Source organism: Aspergillus piperis (genome assembly GCF_003184755.1).
Source record: "Aspergillus piperis CBS 112811 unplaced genomic scaffold BO85scaffold_2, whole genome shotgun sequence".
NCBI classification, from domain to species: Eukaryota; Fungi; Ascomycota; class Eurotiomycetes; order Eurotiales; family Aspergillaceae; genus Aspergillus; species Aspergillus piperis.
Genome location: NW_020291592.1, coordinates 1,290,456 through 1,303,068, shown reverse-complemented (window position 1 = coordinate 1,303,068; position 12,613 = coordinate 1,290,456). Strand labels below are relative to the sequence as shown.

Below are 12,613 nucleotides of genomic sequence, written 5' to 3'. Positions count from 1 at the left end.
GAAAATGAGGACCAATACGTCTCCACTACCTTGTGTCACAAGCGCGCGGGATCGGAAGCGCATGAAGCTTATCGCGAATATACTCCCAAACATAAAGAAAAAGGGAGTAGTGCATCTCCAATTCCAGCTTCAGCGAATTGAGTAGCTTAGCTTACAAAGGGAATATAAGCATCATAATTGCCAGCACTGCAATTGCTTATTCACTGCTATGATCGCTGCCCAAAGTAGTAAAAGTAGTTGGGTGTTATTGACTGATCTATTGACGTTTATTTTTAGCCGGCTTATCGATAAGACATCACGTGCATGGGGATTGATTACCTGGCCCCTAAAGCATCCTCCGCATTAAGGGATTCCTAGTTTCAGGAGCTTCACAATTCAGCGATGCCCAGTGATGAAGGACAGCGCGCTCTCTTGGCTGACCAGAAAGGCCCCGATGGGCCGGAATCGCAGTCACTTCTTTCCGAGTCGCCGACACAAGACTTCGAGCTTGTGAACCATGCGGCCCCGACTAGCTCGACTCCCCGCGGACAGCCGCACCAGTCTTCCATATCACAGCCGGTACCAGAAGGACAGCGCCGCACTCCTCGAACGATGAACCGAGTTCGCTTTGACCTGGACGACGAGACCGAGGATGAAGACCACCCCAATGGTCGTCGCGACTCCGGAGACTCATGGCTGGAGGAAGAGGACTATGGCCGTGCAGACCGCAACCGGTCAGCCAGGCAAATGGTCCCTCTGCTGACAGACATTGAGGCCCCGAGCGTGACCCTGGCTACTTCCGATGAATTCTTTCCCGAAGAACACCTAGAAAGTGCGAGGCCGAGGAGTGGGATGCGCATGGCCTTTATGAACATGGCCAATAGCATTATAGGAGCTGGTATAATAGGACAGCCTTATGCCCTCCGACAGGCTGGCATGTTCATGGGAATAACACTCCTGATTGTCCTCACTATTGCGGTTGATTGGACAATTCGCCTGATAGTGGTCAATTCGAAGTTGAGCGGGGCGGACTCTTTCCAGGCAACAATGCAGCATTGTTTTGGCAAGAGTGGACTTATCGCCATATCGGTTGCGCAGTGGGCGTTTGCGTTTGGCGGCATGATTGCGTTCTGTATTATCGTTGGAGATACCATACCGCATGTCTTGAGTGCTTTATTCCCTTCCCTTCGTGATATGTCGTTCCTCTGGCTTTTGACCGACAGACGCGCTATCATTGTTCTTCTTGTTCTCGGAATTTCGTATCCCCTGTCTCTGTACCGAGACATTGCTAAGGTACAGTATCAGTAATCCTCATAATTGAAGTATACGGTGCTGACAGTTCAATGTAGTTGGGAAAAGCGTCGACCTTCGCGTTGGTCAGTATGATAGTCATTGTGGTAGCTGTGATCACGCAGGGATTTCGCGTACCTCCAGAATCACGCGGGGAAGTGAAGAGCCTGCTCCTGGTTAATGATGGCTTCTTCCAGGCTGTTGGAGTGATATCATTTGGTATGTTCCGGTCATTGGTAGACTATGCGATCAAAAAAACCGTACTGACTGTTTGCAGCATTCGTATGCCGTATGTAGCATTGTCCCTTAACATGGCCCGAGACTAACAGATGCAAAGATCACAATAGCCTTCTGATCTACGGTTCATTGAAGAAACCGACCATGGACCGATTTGCAAGGGTAACCCACTACTCGACTGGTGTATCACTCTTGATGTGTCTAGCTATGGGCATCTTTGGTTTCCTTTTCTTTGGATCACAGACTCAAGGTAACGTCTTGAACAATTTCCCATCCGACAATATTCTGGTCAATATCGCACGACTGTAAGATCACGGCCCATATTCCGCGGACATTCAACAAGCTGACCCCGAAGAAGATGCTTTGGCCTAAACATGCTCACTACCTTGCCGCTCGAAGCATTTGTATGTCGGTCGGTGATGACAACTTACTACTTCCCTGACGAGCCTTTCAACATGAACCGACACCTGATATTCACATCGGCACTGGTCGTGTCCGCTATGGCTATGGCTCTGATAACGTGCGACCTAGGTGCAGTATTCGAACTGATTGGTGCAACCAGCGCTGCTGCACTGGCCTATATCTTTCCGCCTCTTTGCTATATCAAGCTGAGCAATGCGTCGCACAAAGCCAAGATCCCCTCATATTTGTGCATTGTATTCGGCATAACTGTTATGGGAGTCAGCCTGTTGCAGGCAGTGATGAAGATGATAAGTAGTAGGTCCAAGACCCTATTCACCTGATGGCCTCTGGACTGCCTTTGCTAACAATTTTCACTTGCTGCTATAGATGAAGGCGGCGCGAGCACCTGCAGTGCTTAGCGTAAAAATATTCCTATTCGGTCTCTGAGCATAATGAAGCTCACTTCCCATCTGATAGATTTCATTTCTTTCTGGCTGCCTCGATATAAATGTACATACTGTCGTGCGCCATCACGTTTCTATAACCAATTTTTGCCTCTTCCGTATAAACTTCTGGTACCGAAATATGTTTCTATATTGACATAACCGTGATAGATGTGCTATACCAGCCGCGACGCCTCAGAAGGCAACACTTAGGATGGAATAGGGAGTGTAGTGTGGTGGCTACCGATTTCACTTGGCATACGAAGACTAGTACCTCGTCGATTGCTCCGATTTGAAACTTGCTCAAAACTGTCAAACTTGTCCAATCAACCCGAGCTTGACTTTGGGTGGCTGCAAAGCTGCGTTTGCAGGCATCCTAGTACAGCAGGTACTCACCCACAACACGCAATTGTTTCACTTACTAGCCTTTATATGATTCTCGTATCTTCCTTTCTCGCAATCTGACTTCTGAAATATCCATCCACAGCGCCGACTGCCAGCATATTTGTTCTGTTTTCTTTAGCCAAATTCCTCATTCGTCGCACCCAAAACTCGATCGTAATACCTGCTGTCTTGCGTTACCCCCACATTGTGTTTCCCCTTCAAGGTTCAACTGTTCAAAGTATCCATGCTGTTTTGACTGGTTTAGTGGCGACATTTTCTAAATATTCCTCCCTGACAAAAACATTTTCGTACCTTATCCTCACCCTCGCCTTCCTAACTACCTCTACAACCTTGAAATGTCATTCACTTGAAATTGCTAGTGATGCCTGGGCAACAGAATTTCCCCCGGGGCTACTTCACTCTCTGGTAAGGCCAACGCGTTTAAAAGACGCGTCCAGCTCTCCCTGAGTAAACTCATGGATCTTTCCGTCCCAGCTCATTTTTGATCAGACATCTGAACATCAATTTGCTTCTGCAATCGCAGCATCATCTCTTCGAGAAGATGGATTCCAATACTTCAGATCGCCTCAAGAGGCTTCAAATGGTACGTTGTGCAAAGATCCAGGAAGTTCACTTCTATGAGACACGCTTTTTGGAGTAGAGTCAATGGCTAATCCAGACTTTCACCCCTATAGGAAGACCTCGGAACCGCACGACGGGAGTACATCTCAACTGCAGATGACAGGCGACATAAGAAGGCTAGGTTGGAAGACATAGAGGCAATACGGATGACAAACATTCCTGGTTCAGCTGCTCAACGCATGGCCACCGCAAACCAGGGGAGACTTGAGGATTGGGCAAGTAAGTCATTGGAAAGGAGAACCTCTCAAATATTATGCCTGTTTCCTCTTGCTGAACTTCTGTACTCAAGATGTCCACAAGACAATAGGTGATACCGAAGATCTGGAAAACCTCGACAGCCTCCTGGATGGACAAAGTCATCGGCTTCAGCTGAGCGCCATGATTCGGGGAAGTGGAGGGCAAAATTACATTGGGGATCAAAAGCGCTCTGGTTCTGCTCCGGCTATCAGGTCATTGCATCCGGTCGGTCGTGGCGGCGGCGTGATAGGCACCCGAGGACGTGGAACAAGGCAGAGCTCTTTACCGTGAGTATCAAACCTTTTTCTTTACCTATCACAGATCTCTGGCTAATATATATGGAAAATGCAGGCCGTCCAACTTTGCACCCAGAGGCCATGCTGCCCAGCCTCAGAAGCGGTCCCATAGAGATGCAGCTCTTGACGACAATGACTTCTACCGCACGGCTCGTGAAGGAAACGCTTCAAGGAAGGTAGAAGCCATGAGAGGACAAAACAGACGATCTTGTAAGCTATTGATATTCGCATTAATGAGATACATGGCGCCTAATATGATCCTTCTAGCTGTGCGAAGGCCTACGTCTTCTATGTCCAGACCGAGAAGACCCGTGTCACAGTATGTTGCAATTACCATCCCCTAAATGATATCAAATCAAACCTTACATTTGGATACAGGGTTGACTATAGTAGCATGCTCAGTCAGCCACAGAGTTTCCTTGCTGCCGCTCGCAGTCTGGTTAGCGCTAGAACTACGCCGGCTGCCCCTACTCCTGCCTCCCAAACATCTCGCGATGCTGGCAGATCTGAGACCAGTCAAAAGCCTTCAGAGCCAATGGACACCACAGATAGGTCTACTATTCAGGAGACGCAGCCGCATTCGAAACCCCAACTGGCGGAACCTTCCAAGCCTCTTCCCCGTCCAGTAGTTCAGCTACCGGCAAGACCCCCTCCGAGCACGGCTTTGCAGCGAGAGAGTGCAACCAAGACGGACGAGCCGCTTCCAGTCTTGCCATCTCCAGCCGTACTCAATACCGCCAGTCAGGATCAAGGGTCTGCCTCTATGAGCTTGGAGTCGACGGAGGATGAACAATCTAATTCTGGAATGCCTGAAAGCCAAGCTGGAACACGAGATCAAGTTACCACTGACCCCTCTACAGAGGCAGCCCCTGCACCGGATGCTATAGATACCACTCCAAAGGTAGCAACTGATGTCAAAGAAGCCATCCTGCTTGACTTTAGCTCCACACCGCCGGAGCAGAGCATCCATGGCCAAAGTCCTGCTACTACGGAGGTGCTAACCCCTTCTCTTGAAGACCTGAAAGGCCTTGACTTTAAACAGGATCTTCACCCTAGGTTTCCTACTAGAAGAAAAGTTGACTTTGACATGTCTTTGGACAAGACGGAACCATCCACCAATGAGCGGGATATCATGCCTACCAAACAACATGACAATTCCGAAGCCAGCGAGGATCTGCATCGGCAGATTAATATGCTGTGCGAGCTTTTGCAGTCGACTTCTCTTTCGGGTGAGCACCGTGAAAGCCTGAAGCAATGCAAGACAGCACTCGAAGGGAAGTTGCAAGGCGCTTATGACTCCACAGGTAAAACAATTCAAACACAAGAAGACCCTTTCCTTGGAAAGCCGGTTTTTGAAACACTTGAAGCGGCAGCTGGGCCAGATGAACAACCTCAATCGACCATCAGTGGTCTAGGTATACAGAATGTATCCATGGACAGCTCCACCCCAAAAAAAGCTGAGACGATAATCGAACCAGACAAGCAATCGACCCCCAGCATCGGTGGACAGATCATGCCTACATCAGTCGAGAATGCCCGACTAGCGATGGCAAGTCCAAGCCCGTCCGCCCGACTAAACGTGACCGCGCCGCCATTCGTCCCAAAGACACCCTACCGCGCCCAGTCGAATAGTTTCTCAAGCGAGTCGAATGCGACATGCGTTCCTGAAACTCCTTGCCCGCATCGTCGCGTGAGCATGCCAGAAGGACACATATTTGGGGATCACCTACTGCCAGGTAGGCGTAGAGAGACCATATCCTCTGGAGCCGAGCCGCTTGCGGCGAAGCAGCCACCAGCCGATGGTATTACCTTTATTTATCTATATATTCATTGTCTCATGTCCAATACTAATTTCAACTCCAGAAGTTCCTGAACCCCGTTTCAAGTTCTCGATTCCACCGAAAGTCTCACACAAATTGACCATCAAGACACCTGTCAGGGAAGGATTTGGCAAAGAGGACACCCCCAGACCAACTGCGCCACGGCTTGCATCAGGGAACATTCCCAAGCCGGCCACCAGACCTTCACCTGCTCTGCAGCAGTCTGTCCACGCGCCGAAGGCCAAGCCCTCCCCCTCCGCCCTGGGCGGTCTTGAGAGCTCTAGATATGCGTCGCCCTCGAGCAACAAGCCTTTTCGATAATTCTAATGATACTTACTAATCGGTGAAAATCAGGTTGTTGTTGTGTGTTATCTACAGTTTGACCATGTGTACTTAGTACTACTACTTCTACTACTTAGGTAATAACTAAATGTTGAAAGAACCTCATGTTGTAGGATTAAGCGGGTTTGCTTCATACAGTTCTATACAGTATCATTTCGTAGTAACATAATTCATGACAAGTAGCATAATTAAATTGACTTCAAACAAATGTCATACTTCTCATACTATAGAAGACATTCTATGCTGTAGACCACAAACTACATATATATTTTACAGCTTCGCCTTGACCTTGAGCATCGCCTCTGCCACTTTCCGTCGTTGAATCTTACCCGTCGCCGTCTTGGGGATCTGCGGAACAAGCCACACCTACAATATAAAGTCCAATTAGTGACCCCCATATCACATCAAAGCAACAACGAATGGAGGGGGGAAACCTACCTTCTTAGGCGTCTTAAACTTCGCCAACTTCGACTCCACCCACGCCTTCAACTCCTCCTCAGTCGCAGCATCCCGACTCTTAAGCACCACCGCAGCACCGATATCCTCCCCATAGTGACCCTCATCCGGAATAGCGAAGCACACAGCCTCGGCGACCTTCGGATGATGCAAGAGCGTGTTATCCAATTCAATTGGGCTGATCTTCTCACCTCCCTTATTGATAAGTTCCTTGATACGGCCTGTGATGATAACGTAGCCATCGGCGTCTTTCTTGCCCTGGTCGCCTGTACGGAAGAATCCGTCCGCAGTGAAAGAGGATGCGTTGGCGGAGGGGTTGTTCAGGTAGCCCTTTGTTACGTTGTCGCCTCGGACGCAGATCTCTGCTTCTTGGCCTTGAGGCACTTCGTTGCCGTTGTTGTCGAGGATTCGTACTTCCACGCCTTGGCCTAGGCCTACGCTGCCGGGTTGGCGTTTCCCTGGGGGGAGGGGGTTGCTGGTCATTTGGTGGGCGGCTTCGGTCATGGCGTAGGCTTCGAGGACGGGGGCATTGAAGGCCTTTTCTAGGTCTTGGAAGGTTTTAGGGAAGAGGGGCGAGGAGCATGAGCGGATGAAGCGGATATGAGGGACTGGGTTGGGGAGCGGTGTTTTGAGGAGGATTTGGTGGATGGTTGGTACTGCTGTGTACCAGTTTGCTTTGTGGGTGGTGAAGTCCGTCCAGAAGTCTTTGGCGGAGAATCTGGGAGGGACTATTACGGAGCCTCCGGAGTATAGAGGGGCTAGGAATGCTGCGAGGAGACCATGGACGTGGAATAGTGGCATCACGAGGTATGTTCGGTCTGCTGGGGTGAGCTTGTATGTTGCTTGGATGTTCCCTGTAGTGGGTTAGTGGATTTGTTCTTGGGATTGTCTCTATTTTTTGCTTTTGGGAGTGTGTCTGTATAGTTGTATCGCTACTTACTCATTGTGGTTGTCAAATTCTTGTGAGTGAGTGGGACCTGCATGGCAAAGAGTAGATCGGAATGTTAGCGACATGAGATATCCAATGGGAAGCGGGATAGTAGATCGAGCATACAGCTTTGGGCCTGCCAGTCGTCCCACTGGTATGTAGAACGAGGGCAATGTCATCAGGCTGAGATTCCTGGATATCTGCGCCTCCATTGCCAGCCAACTTTCCATGTTCCTTGACATCTAGAACAATTTCAGAACCGTTCCAGTAGCACTCCGCGATAGCGGCCTGGTACTTTCGGCCCGCGCGAACGGCCGGTCCATCCTTTATGTATGAACCCTTTGGAATTAAAAGCAGTGTGGAGCTCAGATCGTCGATGTAAAATTCAAATTCCTCTTGCTTATAGGCCGGGTTCAAGGGCGCGGCGATGGCACGTTGCCAGGATGCGGCAAGAAAGGCGACTATGAACTCATAGGAGTTAATCAGAGCCAGCGAGACCGCAGCGCCATGAGTGACACCCAGTCGAGCTAGCTTAGCCTGGAAATCGGCGATATGGTTGTGTAGCTGCTGATAGGAGATCGACAGCGGAGTGGGTTTATTGGGGACTAGGACAGCAAGGTCAGCACTATCGGAGGAAAATGACCGGGCCAAGGTCGCCATCGTCGTTAGTATGCTGCAGGATAGTAACGCTTAGTGTCTTGGCTTGGCAGGGATGCTGATCGGAATTGAATCAATAGAGTTGATGAGATCCAATTGCTTATGGAACTTGTGAGATGGAGAATCAGGGTTCAGGAAGTCTTTCACAACACCACGAGAACTTGTTTCCCAGGGTATTTTGCTAAAGGGATAGGGGTTCCCTTTCTTGTCTTCCCATCCGACCTCGGGATCTCCTCTTTGGGCTCCGCTCCCCCAATATTTCCTGTTTGGGACAGCTGATTCTGGTTAGTCACCGCCACAATGTAACAAACTAAGCAAACCATGTAAACTAGACAAACCTCTCCTCATTCTATCGGCCCCCGTTCACATTACTTGGGTGATCGTTTGATGGTACGCTGTAAAGCTGTCGCTTGAACTGTCCCCTTCATGCTTATTAGATCTTGATTTCTCTTCATTTCGTATCAGACATGGCTTCTGATTCTACCCCCGCGAAGCCAGGGGGCACCTTGTCACTCTACGCCAATCTTCTAGATCCATCTGCCGATAACTCGCCCGGAACGATCGCTCGCGCCCCGGTCGTCTTTAAGCAGAGTAGCACTACCGAGAATAATGACACTCAGTCCGATGAATCCGCTGCCAAAAAGCAGCAGCTCAGTGCTGGTAGACTCATACCCTGTTTTGTTGACTGAGCCGTTTTATCTGCATTTGAACGATCTGATTGCTCACTTGTCCGCCCGGTTGTTCTCATCGGTGGTTTCCAGCTTCTCTCAGATTTCAGCCTACCAAGAGGCCCCAGCTAGCAGCCCAGAAACCGAAACCGAAACCGACCTTACCAAAGGCTGCTGCTGCACCCGCGGCCCCGGCAGCAGCCCCCGTGAAGACTACTCTCGCAGATTGGGCAGCCACTGAGGATGACGATGTCAATGGATTCTATGCCGGTCCGAAGAGGCAACGAGGTGGGCGCAAGAAGCGCAAGAAGAACCGCGAGGCGCAGGAGTTTGTGCAGAACTGGGACGACATTTATGACCCGTCGCGACCAAACAACTACGAAGAGTACAAGCACAGTGACGAACAAATAGCCGAGGTGAGGGAGTGGAAAGACCGTCTTTACGCACACCGCATGGCCAGATCGCCCAGCAGGGACTCACTAAGTGACGATGAATATGCACGACCCATGAACCGTAAGCTATTCGCTCTCAAGATCGTGTTCATCTACTCATGACTGTCATAGGTAAATTTGCTCCTCCGAGCAGCTTCGCGCCGCCTCCCAATCTCAACGATATGCCGCCCAGGCCCCCCATTGAATCTCCTCCAGAACGAACAAGCGAAACCCCAGGAGATATCTCCATGTCGGATGCTCCTCCACCGCCACCCCCGACCGATGAGCCGCCCGCGCAAGTTCCGGATGACCCTACAGGCGAAGATGCCTACTTACGGCGCCTTCAGTTGTCAATGGGCAACCAGCCTGCAGCAGCTCCGGCTGTCCCACCACCGCCCAGGCCCTTAGAATCCTTACAACCAGCTTCCGCAACTATATCCCGAGCACCTGTTCGCTACACGCTTCCTCCTCCACCCGAGGACATACCTGCGTCGGAGGCGGAATTGGAAGAAGTCTTCGCAAAGGAGCAGCCAGTGGAAGATGAACCGGAGGATGAGAGCCAGCGTTCGCTGCGGCCAGGACAGAAGGGATTTGCTGAACGTCTCATGGCCAAGTATGGCTGGACTAAGGGCTCTGGTCTGGGTGCTACGGGCACCGGCATTGTCAAGCCATTGCAAGTCAAGGTTGAGAAGCAGAAGAAGCGACCGGACTCCGAAGGTGGAGGCTTCGCGACGCCCGCTGGTCGGGGCAAGATCATTGGTGGCGCAAGGAAGAATGAAGAGGAGGGGAAGTTCGGTCCAATGAGTGAAGTCATTATCTTAAAGGGTATGCTTGACGGAATGGACTTGGATGCTGAGTTAGCTGGGGATGGCGAGGGTGGTGGTCTCATGCAAGAGATTGGTGAAGAGTGTTCTGAAAAGGTAAGTGGATGTTTGCCTATTACATGGCACGGTCTAATGAGATACAGTACGGTCGTGTTGAACGTGTCTTCATACCCCGAGACTCGGCACCTCCAGTGCCAGTTTTTGTCAAGTTCACCAATCAGCTATCGGCTCTACGTGTAAGTGCTGCATTCATGCCCACCTAATGCTTTATTCAAGAACCTGGCTAAGAACTCTAGGCCGTCAACGCTCTTGAGGGTCGGATATTCAGTGGGAATGCTATCACTGCCCGGTTCTACGATGTACATACTTTTGAACAGGGGATATACGATAGCTAGTAGCCCGAAGGGAATCTGTACATGATACCTCACAAGTCGCGAACTGAAGAATACAAGCAAGGGACAATTCTCTCACCTTTTACGGCACTTAGTGTAGTCATTTTGTGGAGCCAGAACAAGACTACTAGGAAAATGCATCCAATTCGGTGACTCTTATCTGTTGACCAGGTCACTGTTTGCATTGATACCAGTGCTTAGAGACCAGGTATCATGATGTCCCCTGTGGCTATCTATACTGCATTAAAGTCATGTGACTTAAGCATGAGATATAGTACTTGCTTCCAGGCTCCTTCCACGGTGGTTGTTGCCTAAATCCATACATACAATATACTATGTCGTTTGAGATAGTCTATACATCCTGAAAAAAGGCTATTTACTACAACCATAGCACAGCTACTAATATACCACCGCTGAGGAAGTTGCTGGAGTGGTTGGAGAGACTAGTAGCAGTAACCTCTTAACTAATTACTTCATTGGTACATGGTATCTCTGTGCTTTTGAGTTGGCTGACGGCGATCTCCGGGAATAATTGCTGCATGTCAACTGTGTGTACCCAATAAAACCACCAAGTACAACGCAAGGACACATGGAAGACCCCATTGGTTCCGTCGCCCAAGGCACAACTGCAGAGGGAGGAAATGGAAGACGTGCCAATGAACTTTCTTCGATCAAAAAGTTCGATGCGGATCTATGAGGTCATGTGACAGCGATAAACTGCAGCGCCGCCGGGGACTGATTGGCTGTGGGGCATCAAACCCAGCGATGAGCAGCTGCACGCCCAAGACAGTGTTACTTCGTCTGCGCATTCACGGCCGACCTTAATTTGCCTACCTCACTATCATTTAAATCCCCTCTGGCCTCGTTCCTCCCGCCTCGCTTTCTTCTCTTCTTCCCCTCTCCCTCCCAACCCTCTCAACCCTCTCGCCGTCATCCCAACCTTCTTCGGTTCCAGCCCACCTACGTACTCCGAAACCGCATCCCCAAAATGTCGCTTTGCCAGAATCGTCTCACGGAGGAGAGGTATGTGACTGACAACCACCGCATATACATATTGTGGCGTGTATTTTCTCGAACTAACCCCAAACGCGACCATCTACAGAAAGCAGTGGCGTCGAGACCACCCTTTTGGCTTCTACGCAAAGCCGCATCGGACTCCTCAAGGAACACTTGACCTCAAACGATGGGAGTGCGGTATCCCCGGCAAGGCGCAAACACTCTGGGAAGGTGGACTTTTCAAGCTTGACGTTACCTTTCCTGATGGTGAGTGAAGCTTATCGACTGGTGCTCTATGCGACAAACCTGCTAACCCGCATTCTATCGCAGAATACCCCACTAAGCCGCCGAAGTGTAGGGTCCCATCTCTCCCGTACCATCCCCAACGCCACTCGTCCGCGCTGTTTGAAAGGTTTCGTCTATAGCACTTTTCGCGCAACAAGCTAACTAGAGTATTCGCAATTTAACAGGCAAATTCGTGCCTCCGCTTTTCCACCCTAACGTCTATCCCTCTGGCACCGTGTGTCTCTCGATCTTGAACGAGGAGGAGGCGTGGAAGCCCGCAATCACAATCAAGCAGATTCTCCTGGGTATTCAGGACCTGCTAGACGACCCCAACCCGGAGTCGCCAGCCCAGGCTGAGGCATACAACCTGTTTAAGAAAGACCGCCCAGCGTACGAGAAGCGAGTTAAACAGGTCGTGAGGGAGAACCCGGCCCTTTAAAGAACGCCCCACGACAGCATGACAATTTATTATTCCACCACGAAGCTACTCTTCCGCCCGTCGTGTGTCTATTTCCGTCCCCCCAAACTTCACACTAGTTCTGCGAATATGACGGCGGGTATGGCGGCTTAAGAGTCTTAGACCAGGTGTTCCCACGTGGGGTAGAAGGACGGGAAGCTTTCCAAGAGGGAGAGCGCAGATAACACCCGCTTGGGATTTTATGATCATTCTCAGCGCGCCATTGCAGTCAAACAGGTTCTGAAATGTCACATGGGCGCAGGTGTGTCCTAACTATTCTCTTGTCTTGGAGGTGTGGAATACTTGGGTTTTCTTCTTAGCGAGCAGCGTGGCGTACATAGAACTGACAAAACGGGGCGGTTCGGGACGGCGTTTGACACTATCTTAATGCGATTTATCTAGCTTATGTCCCTTCATTCTCTTTGGGATTCTCGCATACTTCTATCT

General features: G+C 50.2%; 5 protein-coding genes across 5 annotated transcripts; 4 read left to right on the top strand and 1 right to left on the bottom strand.

Moving 5' to 3' along the window:
* The first annotated feature begins 363 nt into the window (after positions 1–363).
* Positions 364–2,477, top strand: BO85DRAFT_465769 (putative amino acid transporter). Its single transcript, XM_025662084.1, has 6 exons — positions 364–1,272; positions 1,329–1,488; positions 1,547–1,558; positions 1,607–1,811; positions 1,865–2,223; positions 2,296–2,477. Exons 1-6 carry the CDS (start codon positions 382–384, stop codon positions 2,325–2,327), a joined length of 1,659 nt encoding a protein of 552 aa, XP_025519828.1. The 5' UTR covers positions 364–381; the 3' UTR covers positions 2,328–2,477.
* Positions 2,478–3,297: 820 nt separating this feature from the next.
* BO85DRAFT_434544 (uncharacterized protein) lies at positions 3,298–6,051 on the top strand (the record flags this gene model as incomplete). The annotated part of the gene is made up of 7 exons (XM_025658477.1): positions 3,298–3,339; positions 3,431–3,596; positions 3,667–3,901; positions 3,966–4,120; positions 4,178–4,229; positions 4,289–5,646; positions 5,774–6,051. The coding sequence occupies 7 exons, from the start codon at positions 3,298–3,300 to the stop codon at positions 6,049–6,051; spliced, it is 2,286 nt and encodes a 761-aa protein (XP_025519827.1).
* Positions 6,052–6,241: 190 nt separating this feature from the next.
* On the bottom strand, positions 6,242–8,302 carry BO85DRAFT_445312 (acyl--CoA ligase). The gene is made up of 4 exons (XM_025659234.1): positions 7,583–8,302; positions 7,469–7,505; positions 6,511–7,382; positions 6,242–6,438 (listed from the first exon to the last, which is right to left on the bottom strand). Exons 1-4 carry the CDS (start codon positions 8,114–8,116, stop codon positions 6,343–6,345), a joined length of 1,539 nt encoding a protein of 512 aa, XP_025519826.1. The 5' UTR covers positions 8,117–8,302; the 3' UTR covers positions 6,242–6,342.
* Positions 8,303–8,503: 201 nt separating this feature from the next.
* BO85DRAFT_516463 (putative G-patch DNA repair protein (Drt111)) lies at positions 8,504–10,657 on the top strand. Its single transcript, XM_025664848.1, has 5 exons — positions 8,504–8,773; positions 8,875–9,294; positions 9,345–10,132; positions 10,180–10,272; positions 10,333–10,657. The coding sequence occupies exons 1-5, from the start codon at positions 8,581–8,583 to the stop codon at positions 10,429–10,431; spliced, it is 1,593 nt and encodes a 530-aa protein (XP_025519825.1). The 5' UTR covers positions 8,504–8,580; the 3' UTR covers positions 10,432–10,657.
* Positions 10,658–11,416: 759 nt separating this feature from the next.
* On the top strand, positions 11,417–12,148 carry BO85DRAFT_363737 (E2 SUMO-conjugating protein UBC9; the record flags this gene model as incomplete). Its single annotated transcript, XM_025655670.1, has 4 exons — positions 11,417–11,451; positions 11,531–11,691; positions 11,755–11,778; positions 11,895–12,148. The coding sequence occupies 4 exons, from the start codon at positions 11,417–11,419 to the stop codon at positions 12,146–12,148; spliced, it is 474 nt and encodes a 157-aa protein (XP_025519824.1).
* Between the last annotated feature and the right edge of the window lie 465 nt (positions 12,149–12,613).